General features: G+C 43.3%; 1 protein-coding gene across 1 annotated transcript in view; it reads left to right on the top strand.

The window, feature by feature from the left end:
- The first annotated feature begins 6,263 nt into the window (after nucleotides 1-6,263).
- The window catches only part of hk2 (hexokinase 2), a 92,316-nt gene continuing 79,933 nt past the window's right edge, over nucleotides 6,264-18,646 (top strand). Inside the window, exon 1 of the mRNA XM_073060197.1 lies at nucleotides 6,264-7,063. Within this exon, the coding sequence (XP_072916298.1) occupies nucleotides 7,001-7,063 (63 nt within the window). The 5' untranslated portion in view covers nucleotides 6,264-7,000. The remainder of the gene's footprint in view (nucleotides 7,064-18,646) is intronic.

Here is an 18,646-nt window from a genome sequence, read left to right as displayed (position 1 = left end):
TGTACTATTCTATATTCTAATTTTTTTGTGTGTGTGATCTGGACATTGCTAACAAGGTCAGTATTAGTTGTCCATATGCAAGACCCTTTGAGAGACTGGTGGTAAGCTGCAGCTTCTCTGCCTTAGTAATAGAAGCCATGAGGGAGGGTGGTTTTAGTTCAAAATTTGAATTAAATTTATTATGAAAGTACATATACAACCCCGAGATTCATTTTCTTGCAGGCATACTCAATAAATCTACAGAATAATAATCATAATAGAATGAATGAAAGACTGCCCAGCCTGGGCTTTCAATCAGAGTTCAGAATACAACAAACTGTGCAAATACAAAAATAAAGAAATAATAATAAATTAATAATAATAAATAAGCAATAAATATCAAGAACATGAGATGAAGTGAGGCTGTTGGAAGATTTCAACCATGGAGAAAGTGAAGTTGAAGTGAAGTTATCCCTTTTGGTTCAACAGCCTGATGATTGAGGGGTAATAGCTGTTCTTGAACCTGGTGGTGTGAATCCTGAGGATCCTGTACTTCTTCCTGATGGTAGCAGCGAGAAGAGAGCATGTCCTGGGTGATGGGGGGGTTCCCTGATGAGGGATGCTGCTTTCCTGTGACAGTGTTTCGTGTAGATGTGCTCAGTGGTGGGGAGAGCTTTCCCTGTGATGGACTGGGCCGTATCCGTTACTTTTTGTAGGATTTTCCATTCAAGGGCATTGGTGTTTCCACACTAGGCTGTGACGCAGCCAGTCATTATACTCTTCACTACACTCCTATAGAAGTTTGCCAAAGTTTTGGATGTCATGCCAAATCCCGCAAGCTCCTGTGAAAGTAGAGGCGCTGCTGTGCTTTCTTCGTAATGTCCCTTACATGCTGAGCTCAGGATGGGCCCTCCGAAATAATGAGTGGAAGCCTGTGACAAGTGATGCTGAAACCCTAAATTTAATTGTAACATTTTATTCTGCATTATGTGATTTGCTTTTCCTTATGGACAGTGTGCAAAACAAAGGTTTTCACTGTGCCTTGGTACATGTGACAATAATAAGCTAATTTGTCAATTTACCAACCATATGACTCCATTCCCCAGCATCAGTGAACTCTCACAATATAAATACTAAGTTTTATATTTCTTGTTGAAGTGGACCATTCTACTGTTATACTCCATTTGCCCTATCTTTGCCCACTCACTTATCTGTGCAGAAGTGCACCTTTCTTATGTGCTGTCCGCAATTTATTTTCTACTTATCTCTCAGCCGTCAGCAGATTTAACAACTGTACTGTAAGACTTCATCCTATTCATTAATTTAAATGACAAAAGGCTGAGGCCCCGGCACTGATCGATGACACACATACTTTTGCCAACCAGAAATAGCTCGACTTTATGCCTACTGTTTCTTTTTTAGTTAACCCATCTTCCGTCCGCACCTCTCTATTACACACTACATCATGAGCTTTTATTTTCTGCAATAACTGCTGAGGCAACACCTTGAGCAATATTTTATGGAAAACTATGCAAAACGCATGCCCAGAAGAAGTCAATGGCAAGCCACTTCTGTGAAATTTGCAAATTGAAAAATTGCCAAGAACAATCATGGTCATGAGACAATGATCACCTACGTCACACAACACGGCACATAATGACAATGGTAATGCAAACACATAAGAGATTCTGCAGGTGCTGGAAATCATAAGCAAGACACACAAAATACGGCATCAACGGAGGGAAATAAACAGCTGGCGATTTGGGACAAGACTTTTCATCGGAAAATGTCAACTGTTTATTTCCCTCCATAGATGCTTCAGACCTGCTGAATTCCTCCAGTATTTTGTGGAACACACACAAAATATTGAAGGGTCAGGCAGCATCTTGGATCGTTCCTAGAGGCAAACTGGGAGTCCTGATTATGAAGCTGGATATCATGTGGCACAAGATGGAGATGGAAACAGTCTTCCACTAGATTACGTTCATTGGTTGCTCTTTATCCACAGGATCTCTTTCTGGTTGGCAAGATGAATCAGCATACGGGGAGGGAGGTTGAAAATTTGTAACAACCTCTCACTCAATATCAGCAAGACCAAGGAGCTGATTATAGACTTCAGAAGAGGGAGACCAAGGGTCCATGAGCCACTCCTCATCAGAGTATCAGAGGTGGAGAGGGTTAGCAACTTTAAACTCCTCAGTGTTACTATTTCAGAGGACCTGACTTGGACCCAGCGTGCAAGTGCAATTGTGAAGAGAGCATGACAGGGCTTCTACTTCCTTAGGAGTCTGCAGAGATCTGGAATGACATCTGAAACTTTGACAGACTTCTATAGATGTGTATGGACTGGTTGCATCACAGCCTGGTATGGAAACACAATACCTTTGAATGGAAAATTCTAAAAAAGCTAGTGGATTTGTCTCAGTACATCATGGGTAAAGCCCTCCCAACCATTGAACATCTACATGAAATGCTGTTGCAGGAAAACAGCATCCATCATCAGAGATCCCCACCACCCAGGCCGTGCTCTCGTCTCAGTGCTGCCATCAGGTAGAAGGTACCTGCTCCATCAGGTTCAAGAACATTTACTACATCATAATCAGGCTTTTGAATAAAAAGGGATAACTACACTCACTTGCCCATCATTGAAATGTTTCTACAACTAATGATCTCACTGAAACGGCCCTTTATCTCAGGTTCTTGTTATTTCTTGTTATTCATTTATATTTGCATTTGCACAGTTTGTTGTCATCTGCATTCTGGTTGATCCTGGTGATGTATATTTACCTTGATAATAAAATTTACTTTGATCTTTGAAGACCTACCAAGTGATCAGCCTTAATGTTTTGCATACATTTAAAGGACCTTCAAATGACTTTAATAACCCTCAACCATCAGGCTCATGAACAAAAGAAGATAACTACACTTATCTATTGAGATGTTCCCACATCCAGTGATCTCACCTTAAGGACTCTTTATTGCTATTTACTCATATTTGCATTTGCACAGTTTGTTATCTTCAATGCTCTTGCATTGATCCTGTTTACAGTTTACAATTTACATTTACATTGTACAAACTTGATTTCCTTTCATATAGCTATATTGACTTGATAATTGCCTTGAATTTTTCTATAACATTTTCCCTCTGACAGATTTTAATCTGGTAGTTTCTTGCTTTTCCTGTCCCTCCCTTATTATGAAAAATGAGTCACATTTTTCAGTATAGCTGAACCTTCAATTCTTCTGATTATCTGGTCACACAAAGAAAATACTGCAGACACCGGAATTTAGAACAACACACCCAAAGCAGGCCAGGCAGAAGGAAATGAATAGTTGCTGTTTTGAGATGAGACCCTCATTGGAACTGGAAAGAAAGAGGGCAAGAAGCTAGAATAAAATGTCTTCTGCCCTTATGGTCTAATTGAAGTATCCATGGTACTACTTGGAAGTAGCTCATAGAAAGTTTCTATGAATAACCCTTGAAATAGGTGCACAAAGTTGCTCAGGTCAGATGTGACAATTAGGGGAGTGAGACTGGGCTTGATTGAAACGTACTTGATCCTAAGAGGTCTTCACAGAGTGAACCTGAATGGTCACTACTTAAAAATCAGGCTTGGCCCAGAAAAGGTAGAGAAGAGAAACGTTTTCTCTTTCAGGTGGTTGTGTGTCTTAGGAACTCTTTTCCAAAGGGACAGAAGAAACAGGCACTGGCTACTTCTAAGGTAAAGAGGAAGGTGGTGAATGGTTTCCTTGGGTGGGTGGCTATGTGGAACGGAGATCACAGTGCGATTTCCCATGTTCTTGTTGTTTGGTGCAACAGGGTCAAGGAGCTGACGATCCCGGGCTAAGTGCTATGCTCCTCCCAAAGAATCTATCCATTTGACTGTGGACTACTGTCTCTTCTGATCCGGCACTCATCATCCCTGGCGTGGGACTTCAACACATGACCTGAAAACTCAGATGGTTGACTGCTGACATTGTCCATTGACTAGTCCTGTTACAAATCGTTTCCAAGCTTGATTCACATCCCCCCCCCCCATTAAAATATTTGTTGCGTGTATCTTTCAAAAGGGCGAGGAGATGGTGGTGGACTTTAGGAGATCTAGGCCTCATATGGAGCCAGTGATCATTAATGGAGAATGTGTGGAGCAGGTTAAGACCTACAAGTATCTGGGAGTACAGTTAGACGAGAAGCTAGACTGGACTGCCAACACAGATGCCTTGTGCAGGAAGGCACAGAGTCGACTGTACTTCCTTAGAAGGTTGGCGTCATTCAATGTTTGTAGTGAGATGCTGAAGATGTTCTATAGGTCAGTTGTGGAGAGCGCCCTCTTCTTTGTGGTGGCGTGTTGGGGAGGCAGCATTAAGAAGAGGGACGCCTCATGTCTTAATAAACTGGTAAGGAAGGCGGGCTCTGTCGTGGGCAAAGTACTGGAGAGTATAACATCGGTAGCAGAGCGAAGGGCGCTGAGTAGGCTACGGTCAATTATGGAAAACCCTGAACATCCTCTACATAGCACCATCCAGAGACAGAGAAGCAGTTTCAGCGACAGGTTGCTATCGATGCAATGCTCCTCAGACAGGATGAAGAGATCAATACTCCCCAATGCCATTCGGCTTTACAATTCAACCGCCAGGAGTAAGATATGTTAAAGTGCCGGGGTTAGGACTCAATGTATTTAAGTAAACTACTTAAGAACTTTTTAAAAGCTATTAATGCTTTTTGAGAGGGTGATTTTAGATGCATATCATATTTTTACTGAGTTAAGTATTGTATGTAATTAGTTTTGCTACAATAAGTGTATGGGACATTGGAAAAAATGTTGAATTTCCCATGGGGATGAATAAAGTATCTATCTATCTATTAAAGTTCAGGGCGTCAGAGTTCGCAATTCAATCACAGCGTCCCTCCCCTCCCCCGTAGAATGCGTGAGTTTTCTCCGATTCCTCCGGTTTCCTCCCATAGTTCAAAGACGTACTAATTGGTCATATATTGTCCCGGGATTAGGTTAGGGTTAAATCGGGGTTGTCGAGCGTTGCTGGATGGTGCTGTGCCGTGCGCGCTTAGTCTTTAAATAAGTTCTATAAACTTTGAGGTTATGCTGTCAAGGTTGGACCTAATCAGCCTGTTTGCTTTGGAGCATCAGTAGCTTAGGGGTGAGCTGATAAGGTACATAAAATCACGAGAGGTATACGATAGGGTAGAGTTTTGTTTTACGAAAATAAGAGTTGACTCAGTAAATGTAGAGAAACTTTTTTTCCTCTCGGGGGTTGTGTGTCTTTGGAACTCTCTCCCAAAGGGGGCCGTGAAAACAGACTATTGACTATTTCAAGCTAAGGAAATACGCGGTGAGGAAGGGGGGGGGGGGTGAAAGGGGTAACACGATGGTGTAGCGGTAAGCCCAACGCTTTACAGCGCCAGCGAAGGCGGTGTAGCGGTTATATTTCATTGGGAGTTTGAGGAGATTTGGCATGTCACCTAAAACCCTCAAACTCCCAATGAAATATAACCGCTGGTATTTGGGGGGAGGGGGCGGATGGTATCTGCTGAACCGGATCGAAGTTTATAAACTTGGGCATCTCCATCACGGGCTCTAGCCTCCCCACTATCCAGGACATCTTCAAGGAGCGATGCCTCAAAAAAGCGGCGTCTATCATTAAGGACCCCCAACACACAGGACGTGCCCTCTGCTCATTGCTACCATCAGGCAGGAGAGGAGGTATAGGAGTCTGAAGGCACACACACTCAAGAGCAGCTTCTTTCCCTCTGCCATATGATTCCAAAATGGACACTGAAATCATTAACACTACCTCACTACATTTTTTTTTTGTTTCTGTTTTTACACAATTTATTTAACTATTTGATTTACATATATACTTACTGTAATTAACAGCTTCCCCTATATTATCATGTACTGTACTGGAACGGCAAAGTTAACGAATTTCACCACCTAAATCGGGTTCTGATTCCCGCTGCTGCCTGTAAGGAATTTGCACTTTCTGCAGGTTACCGCGTGAGTGCTTTCACCCACATTCCAGAGGTACAGTTATGTATGGTTAGTGAGTTGTGGGCACGCTATGCGGCGACACCCGCGGGCTGCCCCCAGCACATCTCGGGCTGCGTTGGTCCTTGACGCAAACGATACATTTCACCTTGCTTGGATCTACCTATGACAAATAAAGCCTATCTTTATCTGCGTTCCCCCCTCCCCACGTACCCATATAAAGCACTAGAGGACATCGCTTTAAGCCAAGAAAGTTGAAAGAAGATGTGCGGAACAGGAATGTGGTTGCCGCCTGAAACGGGTTGCCACGGGAGATGGTGGAAGCAGGTACGCGAATGGCGTTGAAGAGACATTCCGTCAAGCACATGAACGTGATATGGAACAAGCGCGGCCAGATAGGTTCGGTTTAATTTGGCATCGTGCTTGGTACAGACATTTTGGACCCATGTTTCTATCTATCTATCATGTTAACGGGCGGTTACGATTTCATTAGAGGCTGCGACTGTTTCCAACTGATTGAGTTTCGTTTGACTTAAGGGCTCTTTGTCTTCCAGTGATACTGTATTTCCTTAGTAGTAGGAGAGGAATCTGTGGGTGGATGGTATGTGCGGAGAGCTCTGGTCTCGTCTCTCCGGGGCGACGTGCCAACTAGGGGGCAGTGTGCCTTTAAAAGCGGCATCCTGTACCGGCGGCGGCGGCGTTCGGACCGACCCTACCCTCCTCGAAGCCGAATAGGGAGGCGAGAAGCATCGGTGTCACAGGCGCACCCACAGCATTCGGCCAATGGCAGCAGGGAAAGAAACAGGATGCGATGACGTGACGATAGAAGCCGGTTTTTTACTGGGGAGAGACTCTCCAACATCACGCTGTGAGCAGGAAGCTCGCGTACTGAGAACTCTCTCTCTCTCTCTCTCGGTGTTCCTGTCTTGTCGCTGGCAATCTGCAGTGGAATCGAACGGTCTCGACAGGAGAGGGTTAGAACACACACAAATAAAAAACGCCACGTTACACCCAGGATGATAGCTGCTCACCTTTTAGCGCATTACTTCGTAGAACTGAAAGATGATCAAGTACAAAAGGTATGGCATTATTTTACTTGCGGGGTGAATCCTCTTATACTTTCTGTGTGGCATTGATAGGCTTTAAGAACATCGTTATGAAAAATTCCGCTCTCATCAGAACAAAGTTTCCACGTTTTACTCAGAATTCCGCTTACAAAAGTAATCAACTTGTCTGTAATGATGACGTGTTGTGCAATTTCTAGCAACTGGGGACGCCGTATCTGCTAAACTGTATTTGAATTCGCAATGGTGTGTGTGAAATCAGAGGAGGGGGGTTTTTTGGCAATGGCGGTGATGGCCCTGGAAGTTTAAAAAAAAGTTTCTTTAAACTTTTAACACGTTATCCAATGAGGCAAATATGCGGGTCCGGGAGGTTGCCACAATGTGGAACTATTATCGAGCTGATTCATCGCCCTGCTAGGAATGAATGAGTTGAATATTTGTGACCTTTCATTGTTCACTGCTTTTTGCTTGGCATGTGCTGAAATGTCTGCGAAACAGCAAAAAAAAGAGATTATTTGAAACTTCCCAGGGCAAAGACTATCTTCTGAAGGACGACCCGTTCCTCTTCTACCGCTGAAGTAATTTTAACTTGATCCGATTTCCTTTAGCCACGGGTAACGTGTAAGTGTTATCAAGAAGCGTGAGCCTTCAGAATTCCCTCATCAGGAAGCAAGGTCGATCAAGGCTAGAGATCTCAAGTCTTCAGAACTTCTTCAAACAGTTTCGATCCGAAACTGCCATATATGCTGCCTGATCCGCGGAGTTCTGCATTTGCTGTGGAATTCCAGCTTCTGCGTTGTCTTGTTTTTCTGATCACTAAGATTCATTCATTTCTGTTTAGAGCTGTACCCCTCGCCTCTTTGTAACAGCTATATCCCCTCTGCCTTAAATACGAGAAAGTCTGCAGATACTGGAAATCCAGAGCAACACACACACACACCGAAAATGCTGGAGGAACTCGGCAGGCCAGACAGCATCTCCTGGAAGTCCGAGCAAGACACGCAAAATGCCAGAGGAACTCAGCAGGTCACGCTCTTCTCGCTGCTGACATTATGTAGAAGGGGCAAAAGCCTCAGCACTGGAACCACTAGGCTGAAGAACAGTTCCTACCCCTCAACCATCATGCTCTTGAATAGAAAGGGATAACTGCACTTAACTTGCCCCGTCATTGAAATGGTCTTACAACCAATGATCTCGCTTTAAGGACTCTTTATCTCATCTCGTTATTTATTACTATTTATTTATATATGCATTCACACCGCATCTAGGTACAGCCGACGTTTCGGGTGAAATCCTTCGGCAGGACTGGACAAGAAGGGGGAAGTTCCCTCGCTCTTGCTGTGCAGATGAAAGACCTCAGTTTAAGCTGTTAGCCCATTTCCCTCCGCAGATGCTGTGTGGCCCTTCGTCATCTTGCTTGCTGCCCTTTCCTTGCCCACGCCGGTGTCACCAAACTGCCGAATACCCGCCTCGTTTGTGGGATGTGTGGCCCGGCCTCTGTGGAAAGGTATTCTGTCCCCTTCAAGCTCCTGACGCAGAAAGCTGCGTTCAGCTTCGGGTTCACTATTACCAGCTGTCCACAACCGCTTCTGCCTTATCCGCCTAGTACAAGTACATCGTCCTCACCTATGTATACGTCAACAGAGCAGCCATTAGCAGAAATTACTTCAGTGTGAAGAATAGATTAGATACCGATTAGGTCAATTATCAGTCGGATGCTAGATTTCCTGGTGTAATAAAGAGATCCAAGAACCGCGTACTGGTGTGAGTCACGCGTCAGGTCACTGTTGCCAGGGCATCTTTCGGTAAATCTGACAATTTGAGTGAATGACTATACAAGGTGCCTCCTTTCCCGCTCCCCCGTGACAGGTGTCGCTTGCTGTTCCCGGGGAGACCAGCAGCGTTTTGAGTATTAACTCGGTAAGCTTTAACTTAGCGCTTGCAAGTGTTCCTCCGTTCCGGTAAGGAGTCTTCTCTGGTACCCATGGGTGGGAAAGACATTATGTAGAAGGGGCAAAAGCCCCAGGACTCGCACCACTAGGTTGAAGAACAGTTCCTACCCCTCAACCTTCAGGCTCTTGAATGCACCCACTTGCCCCGTCATTGAAGTGTTCTTACAATCAATGATCTTTATCTCGTTATCTCATGTTCTAGTCATTTATTGCTATTTATTTATATTTGCATTTACACAGTTTGTTTGCCTTCTGCACTCTGGTTGATCTTTCGTTGATAAAGTTACTATTTGCTGAGTGCAGGAAAATGATCTTTGAGGTCTAATGGCCGGTATGGAAGAGCACGGGGAGCTCAGTCAGTATGAACTCTTTGCAAGGAGTCCCAGCTCCAGGGTAGGATCAGTTCCAGAGTGAAATACCCGGTCCTTGCATTTTTCTTCAAGTACTTAACACCTCATTTGAAAGCTACTATTGACAGTATCGCTCTCCAACTGTGTAACTGCTCACGGGGGGTCCTCGCGGTTTCCTCCAACAGCCAGCTTCATTATTTACGTGTCCAGCTGTATTGCCCTTTCACTGTGAAGGTAACACTATATTCTACACTCTGCTTCTCCTTCCATTACGTCGATAGCAAGATCTGACTGGATGAGACGCGCTATGTGACCGTAATAAGAGATTCCAACGTATTTTCGAACCCTTCCAACGGTATCTAATTCCTTCATGCGTTAAATGTCTCTTGTTAGTTAGTATCATACAATTGAAACTGTATGAGAAGTTAATGAGCCTGCATACTGGTGTTTCCTCAGGACCTGATGTGTCTGACTTTTCATTTATAGTCATAGAAAAAGTACTTCACTGAAACAGGCCATTCGGCCCTTCTAGTCCGTGCCGAACCATTTAAACTACCTACTCCAATTGACCTGCACTGGGACCATAGCCCTCCATATATTCAAACTTATCCTAAACATTGATATGGAGCTTGCATGCACTGCTTGTGCTGGCAGCTTGTGCCACACTCTCACCACCTTCTGAGTGAAGAGGTTTCCTCTCATGTTCCCCTTAAACTTTTCACCTTTCACCCTTAACCCACCAGTTCTAGTTGTAGTCCCACACAACCTCAGTGGAAAAAGCCTGTCTATGCCTTGTAATTTTGCATATCAAATCTCCTCTCAGTCTTCTACATTCCAAAGAATAAAGTCCTAACCTATTCAATCCGTGCTTATAACTCAGGTTCACCAGTACCGGCAACATCCTTGTAAATTTTCTCTGTACTCTTTCAACCTTATTTACATATTTCCCATAGGTAGATGACCAAAACTGCACACGATACTCCAAATTTGGCCTCACAAACGTCTTATAGAACTTTAGTTTTAGTTAGACCCTAAGGGCTGGATGAGCAGTGTCACCCAGCAGCCCACCAGTTTAAACCAAACCTAATCACAGGACAATTTACAATGACCAATTAACCTAGTAACTGGTACGTCCTTGATCTGTGGGAGGAACCCCACATGGTCACATGGAGAACATACGAATTCCTTATAGACGGTGCCAGAATTGAACTCCAAACTCCCGACGCCCCAAGATGTAATAATGTGGCACTAGCCGCTACACCACTGCAGTGTCCTTGGCATTTTAAAACAGGTGGCTATGAAAATAGTTAATATTTTCCATGATTATCTAGATTCTGGAATACTTCCTGCAGTTTGGAGAACAGCAAATGTGACAGGTCTTTTCCCTCTTTATCTCCTTTCTTAAAATGGGGAATTCCTGATTTGTTGGATCAACATTAGGAATGGAAAATATGTTGAATTCAATTATAGAGGATGCAGTACCATGATTCACATTCAGATTTACTTATCACATGTACATTGAAGCATACAATGTAATGTGTCCTTTGCATTAACAACCAGCTCATCTAGGGATGCGCTGAAGAGACACCATACATATGGTAGTGTAGAGGTTCTTAAGCCCATCACCTCTGCTGGGGCATAGGCTGTGGACAGTAGCTCCTCACAGTCTTCTGGCCTGAGCCAATCTTTCACATTGTCTTTGTCGTCGTCGTTGTCTGAACCCTTAGTGCCCAGGTGGTGCATAGGGCTTCCACAAGGGTCTTCCATACATTGTCTCCAGTGGTAGCCCATCTTCTTGGTGTGTCCAGGGATGAGGTCTCTGGAGCTTCTGTGACATTTCTGTAGTTCTAGGTTTTTACAGGGTCTGGTTGCCAGCCCTATACCCAGCCCTCCTCCTTTTGTAGCCAGGCTTGGGACTATCCATCGTGGTGTAAGCGTAGAGGTTGGTATAACGCTATTACACCACCAGCAGCCCAGGTTCAATTCCCACCACTGCCTGTAACGGAGCTTGTATGTTCTTCCAGTGACCTTGAGGGTTTCCTCCGGGTGCTCCAGTTTCCACCCACATTACAAAAACGTATGGGTTGGTAGGTTAACTGGTCACATGGGTGAAATTGATTGGTGCAAGCCTGTTGGGCCAGAAGGGCCCATTACTGCGCTATATCTCTAAATTAAATTGAAGTAAAATTAAAACTTGGTGCCAAAATGGCTGCCCGCAATGCGCGGCAGAACGATGCAGAACACAAAAAGTCACAAAGCAACAACAGCAAATCAAGCCCTATTCCTCCCTCCCACCCACGCACACACAGACTACCCTCCAACTCCAGGACACTCCTCCAATATCCAGGCTTCGGCCACCGGGTTTTGACTTCTGGGCTTCTGATTGGCTTTCATGCTTTGTTCATTGGTATTGAAGAGATCTAGAAAATAATATGAGTGAGTAGAGTCAACAAAGATTAGTGAATGGGACATCAAATTTGACTAATTATTGGGGTTCTTTGAGGATGTAACTATGAGAATTGATTGGGGCAGAATGGTATATGGTGCATTTGGAGATTCAGAAGGTTTTCTACATCATTCTGCACAGTTTGAGAGAGTCATAGAAAAGTACAGCACAGAAACAGAACCTTTGACCCATCAAACCATTTAAATTGCCTACTCCCATCGACCTGCATCCGAATTATAACCCTCCATCCCCTTCCCATCCATGTACCTATCCAAACTTCTCTTCAATGTTGAAATTGAGCTCACATGAACCACTTGCACTAGCAGCTCACTCCACACTCTCACCATCCTCTAAGTGAAGAAGATACCCCTCATATTCCCTTGAACATTTTACCCTTTCACCCTTAACCCATGACCACTAGTAGTAGTCCCACCCAACCTCAATGGAAAAAGCCTGCTTGCATTTACCTTATCTAAACCCCTCATAATTTTGTATACCTCTATCAAATCTCCCCTCAAGCTTCTACATTCCAAGGAATTAAGCCCTGACCTATTCAACCTTTCCTTATAATTCAACATCCTAGTAAAATTTCTCTGTACTCTTTCAACCCTATTTACATCTTTCCTCTAGGTAGGTGACCAAAACTACACACAATACTCCAAGTTAGGCCTCACCATTATCTTATACAACTTCAACATAAAGTTCCATTGCCAGTACTCAGTACTTTGATTTATGAAGACCAGTGTGCCAAAAACTTCCTTTGCGACCCTGTATTATCAGATCCCTCTGTTCTACTGCACTCCACAGTGCCCCACCACTTACTGTTTAAGACCTGCCCTGGTTGGTCCCACTGAAGTGCAACACCTTGCATTTGTCTGCGTCAAATTCCATCTGCCATATCTCCAGCTGGTCCAGATCTCACCACAAGCTCTGTAGGTAGGTGATCAAACAGATGAATAAGGTTAGGACACATGGAACTGGAGTAATATACCAGCGTGGATCAGGGCTTGGTAAACTAATAGCGTAGGAATATACAGGGCCTTCTCCATTTTGCAGGTTGGTTCGGTACCACAGAAATCAGTGCTTGTAAGCAGATATTGATTTAGGTCAATGATTTTTGCAGAGTGTCCCAAACGTAACATGTTTGTTGATGACATAAGACTAAGAGGGAATGTGAGTAGTGATGTAGATTTGTGGAGGAGGTCTGGACAAGCTGCGTGAGAGGAAGATAATATGGCAGATGCATTACAATGTGGGAAAAGTGTGAAGTTATCAACTGGTTGAAAAAAAAACGAATTGTTGAGTATTTTCAATACTTGGCAACACATGAAATGCTGGAGGGACTCAAATGGCCATTTAAACAATCGACGTTTCGGGCTGAGACCCTTCATCAGGACTGGGAAAAACGAGAAGTCGAGTGAGAAGGTGGGGGGAGTGGAGGAAGAAGTACAAGGTGGTAGGCGATGAGTGAAACTGGGGGAGGGGGTGAACTGAAGAACTGGGAAGTTGATTGGTGAAAGGATTAAAGGGCTGGAGAAGGGAGAATCTGATAGGAGAGGACAGAGACCATGGAAGAAAGGGAAGGGGAAGAGCACCAGAGGGAGGTGGTGGGCAGGTAATGAGATTAGAGAGGAAACAGGAATGGGGAATGGTGAAGGAAAGGAGGTGGGGGCAATTACTAGAAGTTTGAGAAATAAATGTTTACTCTTCGACTGTTTACTCTTCACCATAGATGCTGCCTGTCCTGCTGATCTCATGCAGCATTTTTTGTGTGTTTTGCTTTGGATTTCCAGCATCTGCATCTGCTGTTTGTGATTTTCAATACTTGATTGGATCCTCACAGATTGGAGAAAGACCTGTTTTTCCCACTTTTTGTTTCCAGAGTGCCAACCAGTATCTTACATGCAATCTCATGTACTTTAAGTTGGTACATTGAGTGGGATCTTATTAAAAGATTTGTTATTATAAATTCTGTGCTTTTCAATCATTATTTTTTGCCATTTTGTACGATCTGTTCTTTTTCTGCATGTTGGGGGTTTTCTGCTTTTCCTTGAACGGGCTCCATGGTTTTCTTTGCTTTGTGGCTGTCTGTGGAGAAGGCGAATCTTGGGGTTGTATGCTGCATACATACTTTGATAATATATGTACTTTGAATCTTTGACCTCTGAAAGTCCAAGTACATCACATCCACTAGTTCACCATCTATGCTGCAGGTTACATCTCCACAAATTTCCAGTGCAATCCTTGGGCTTAATTTTCCTTTAATAAATCCATGTTGGTGTTGTCCAACCTGTCTTATTTTATCACTGTTGTGCTTTTGTGTGTTTTATAATAGAGTCCAGTTTTTCCTCATTGTGGATTTGCTACTAACAAGACTATAGTTCCCTATCTTCTCTCCTCTTCCTCCTGCTCTAGAGGCTGTATAGCAACAATTGGTATTCCGACCACCTAGACATTCATCTCCCCACCCCTCAACCCTGATGCATGGTGGACTACCACAAAGTACAGTGTAGTTGCAAAGCCAGGCTGCTCTGACACCACTTCACAAAACACAGCCTCTATCACCAAGTTACATAGCTTACTGATCTGAAAACTCCTTCATTAACATTGGCTTGAAAATCCCTTGCAACATGACTTCGAGATGACCTTAATCACTATAGCCTTCTCGGTGGTGATTAGGAACAGACCAGAATATAAAAGCAAGGATGTAATGCTGAGGCCTCATGGAATATTGCAAGCAGTTTTGGGCCCCTTATTTAAGAAAGGATGTGCTGACACTGGAGAGGGTTCAGAGGAGGTTCACAAAAATGATTCTGGAAATGAAAGGGTTAGCATATGATCAGTGATTGAAGGCTCTGGTCCTGTACTCATTGGAATTTAGAAGAATGAGGGGAGATTTTGTTGAAACCTAGCGAATCTTGAAAGGCCTAGATAGAATATGAAGAGGATGTTTTCTTTGTGGGTGAGTCCAGGACCAGAGAGCACGGCTTCAAAATAGAGGCATGTCCATTTAGAACAGAGATGGAGAGGAACTTCTTCAGCCAGAGGGTGGTGAATCTTTGGAATTCATTTGCACAGGCAGCTGTGGCAGCCAGGTTACCGGGTGTAGTTACGGCAGGGGTTGATAGGTTCTCGATTAGCCAGGGCATTTAAAGCTATGGGGAGAAGACAGCAGAGTGGGATTGAGAGGGGAAAAGATCAGCCATGATGAACAAGTGAAGCAACCTTGGTGGGCCTAATGCTGCTCCTATGTCTTATGGGATTACGGTCTAAAATACCAGCCTGGACAGTGACGAGATGTCTGTATATTGCGTAGATTAGCATGATTGCAGTTTCCAGATCCTGATACATTATATTTCTGTGCTCATTGAGCACATCTACATGAAACACTGCCGTAGGAAAGCAGCATCTATCATCAGAGATCCTCACCACCCAGGCTATGCTTTCTTTTTTTATACTGTCATCAGGTAGAAGGTACAGGAGCCTCAAGACTCACACCACCAGGATCAAGAGCAGTTACCACCCCTCAACCATCAGGCTCTTGAACTGAAGGAAATAACTACACTCACTTGCCCCATCATTGAAATGTTTCTAGAACTAATGATCTCATGTTCTCGCTATTTATTGCTATTTCTTTATATTTGCATTTGCACAGTTTGTTGTCTTCTGCACTCTGGTTGATCTTTCATTGATCTAGTTACTATTCTAAAATGACATGTATGTACTCTGGTAATAAATTTACTTTGAACTTTAATGACCCCGGAAAAGTTGCTTACTGCTTACCATACTAGTGCCCAACTAAAAACGCTCTCCCCAGGTAATTATACAGGCTCTCCTGGGTTATGATCAGGTCCCATTTTTATAGCTGTTCGTATGTTAATTTTACCTGTACATTGGACAATAACATGATATGGCAAGCTGATCTCCACAGTATTGTAATAAATGGCATTAAAGGTACATAAGGCTTGAGAAAGATCAAATGTTGGAAGTGGAGAGAGAAGAGAAGCTCATTCTGCTGTGCAGAAACAAGAATCTTTTGCCCACTGATTGTTGGTCAGGCTTTATGAGTAGCTTTTCATTGCTTCTATCCTTTTGTATTCCCTTGTTCTACTGTGAAAGCCTGCAAGAGAAGAGTAGTATATGGTGACGGACACGTACTTCGATAATAAATCAAGTTTAATTGCCTTTCGACCATACATGGATACAACGGAACAAAACAGCATTCCTTTGCGGCCGAGGTGCAATCCATACGCAGCACATTCAAAATAGTGAGCAAAAAAACCCCCCACACATATATAGTCCGAGATCCTGAGCAACACGTCCCACAAATTGATGGTAGAGTTCTTGGCGATCCTGCTTGTCATTCCATCGATCAGACACTGGAGTAATATTGTGGGCTCCACAATGTGATGAACTGTAGCTGAGGCTGTGGGTCTGCTCCAGCTGCTCCTGGCTTCACGTCTGTGGATTCACTTTCGTTCTAGATGCTGTTTGCATGATTTTTTATTTTTCCCTCTCTGCACACTGGGTGTTTGACGGTCTTCTTATTTTATGGGTTCTTTTGGATTTCTTTCTTTTGTTAGGACATAAATCTCAAGGTTGGTTAATGTATACATGCTTTGACAATAAATGTACTTTAAATATATTCCTTGTTTGTTTACATAATTCAGTATAGGTTGTATGTAAAAGTACGTGAATGGCATATGTTATCACGCCTCCGCGTCTTATGTGCGCGCTTCGCTTAAGAAAAGGGGAAAAACAAAACAAAGTAGGTGAATATTCCAGCTCTTGTGCTTTTCTTTTGATTAGTTTCTGAAGTTTGGAGTGTATCCCTTTCCTGAGATTTCACTCCAAACACCTTTCATCAGGACTGTCACAGTGCCTGCTGGGTGAACATCCAGTTGGCAATGGATCAAGAGGTGTGATCCATAGACCAATGCTGCTGGAACACAAGCCAAAGCCTGATAAACCCTGGCTGTGTTGCCTGGGTGAGCGTGTCTGATGTTGAATGACCCTGAAACACCCAATGACCCCAGGTTACATAACTGATGGCGTGACCCAGCGCATCCTATTATGTATCTTTGCATCAAGGTCTCTGTTTGGAATTGAATGTTTCTATTCATTTCCACTGCAGTGCCAACATGAAAAACTTTGTCACTTTATCATTTCTTGTCAGAGTCACTTTTTGTGCAGATTCTCCTGCACCTAGATATATTCAGTGCAATTAGTTTATGTACATAATATATTGGTAGCAGGATGGAGGTATGTCTCTCCCAAAGGAGGTGTAAGCTGTTCCTTCCCTGCTAGCCTGCAGGTCACCCTTGGGCAAGGTGTAGCACCTGCTTAGCCCCCGATCAGGGTCACGTGAAGCCACGGGAGCAGGTGGTGGATGGTTGTATGAGCAGCTGGTGCATATCACAGGTCCTGGTTACGTGACCACTGACGTCAGGCAGACAATCTCTGAAGAGTATTGATAATGGCTGGGGTCACCCGTCTTGTAAAGACACTGCCCAGAAGAAGGCAATGGCAAATCACTTGTGTAGAAAAATTTGCAAGGAAAGATCATGGTCATGAGAAGTCATATGAGATGTCATATGACACAGCGCATAATGATGATGACAGCATTTAAGCTGGTCCTACATATTTACTGCCACACTCAAATAGTTACTTGTACTTTGTGTTTTATAGAATCGTTATGTTTTGTGTATATTTATTGTATTTTTTATACTTACTGTGTTTTTATGCTGTATCTGATCCAGAGTAAAAACATTTTGTTCCTCTTTATATTCATGTACTGAAGAATGACAATAAACAATCTTGAATCTGAAAAAGATGTTGTATAGAAGTGTAAAAAAAAGGTACCAGGCTGTCTTGGAATATTCAGGAATTTTGGGTTAATCTTGCAGAAGATAACCAGGAAAATGGTAAATAGACTGTCTATTTTCTTTCAACACTTTGAGATGGAAAAGACAGCAGCAGAAAATAATGGGCAGAGAGGTTGGGGACAGGATGTCATGAAATCAGTACAAAATCCAATCAGAGTCAGCAGCCCTACTTCAAACTGCTGAGTTGTATACATCATGTTAACCAGCACAGTGCCTGCTGGATCTGTGTACATTCACAACCTAATCTCAAACACAAGAGATTCTGCAGATGCTGGAAATCCAGGGCAATGCCCACAAAATGCGGGAGAAACTCAGCAGGTCCCGATGAAGGGTCTCGGCTCAAAACGTTGGCTCTTTATTCCCCTCCATCGATGTTGCCCGTGCAGATGAGTTCCTCTGACATTTTGCGTGTGTAGCTCACAATCTAATCTGTTGCTTTAGCTGCAAGCAGGCTAGAGCTGGATTTATGGAATTATAGAGAGGTACAGGAAAGAAATTTCAACAGCATTTTAGTAATCTTGTACATACATTAGTTGATTATGCATTCTTCGTTTCAATAATTCATTATGGGTTATAGTAAGTATAAAGTGAATTGCGACAAGTGAAACACGCACATATCACATGGTAGCGTCATCACGTTACCATGTGATACATGCGTGTTTCGCTTAAAGTTAAAGATCAAGTTAGACTTTCATTTCTGGACTTCCGTGTCTTCCTTTGAATTGGTTTAATGTTTTGAAGGTACAGACCATTGCAGATGCAGGCTATTCGGTCCATTAAGTCAGCGCTGATCATCAAGGACTCATTTACACTAATCCTACATTAATCTCATTATATTCTCCTCACATTTTCAAAGTTCAAAGTACATTTATTATCAAAGTATGAAAACATCATACAACCTTGAGATTCCTCTCCTTACAGGCAGCCACAAAACCAAGGATCAAAAGAACCCATTAAAAAAGACC

This window comes from Hemitrygon akajei, chromosome 1 (genome assembly GCF_048418815.1).
Source record: "Hemitrygon akajei chromosome 1, sHemAka1.3, whole genome shotgun sequence".
Classification (NCBI taxonomy): Eukaryota; Metazoa; Chordata; class Chondrichthyes; order Myliobatiformes; family Dasyatidae; genus Hemitrygon; species Hemitrygon akajei.
This window is presented reverse-complemented; position numbering and strand designations above follow the sequence as displayed.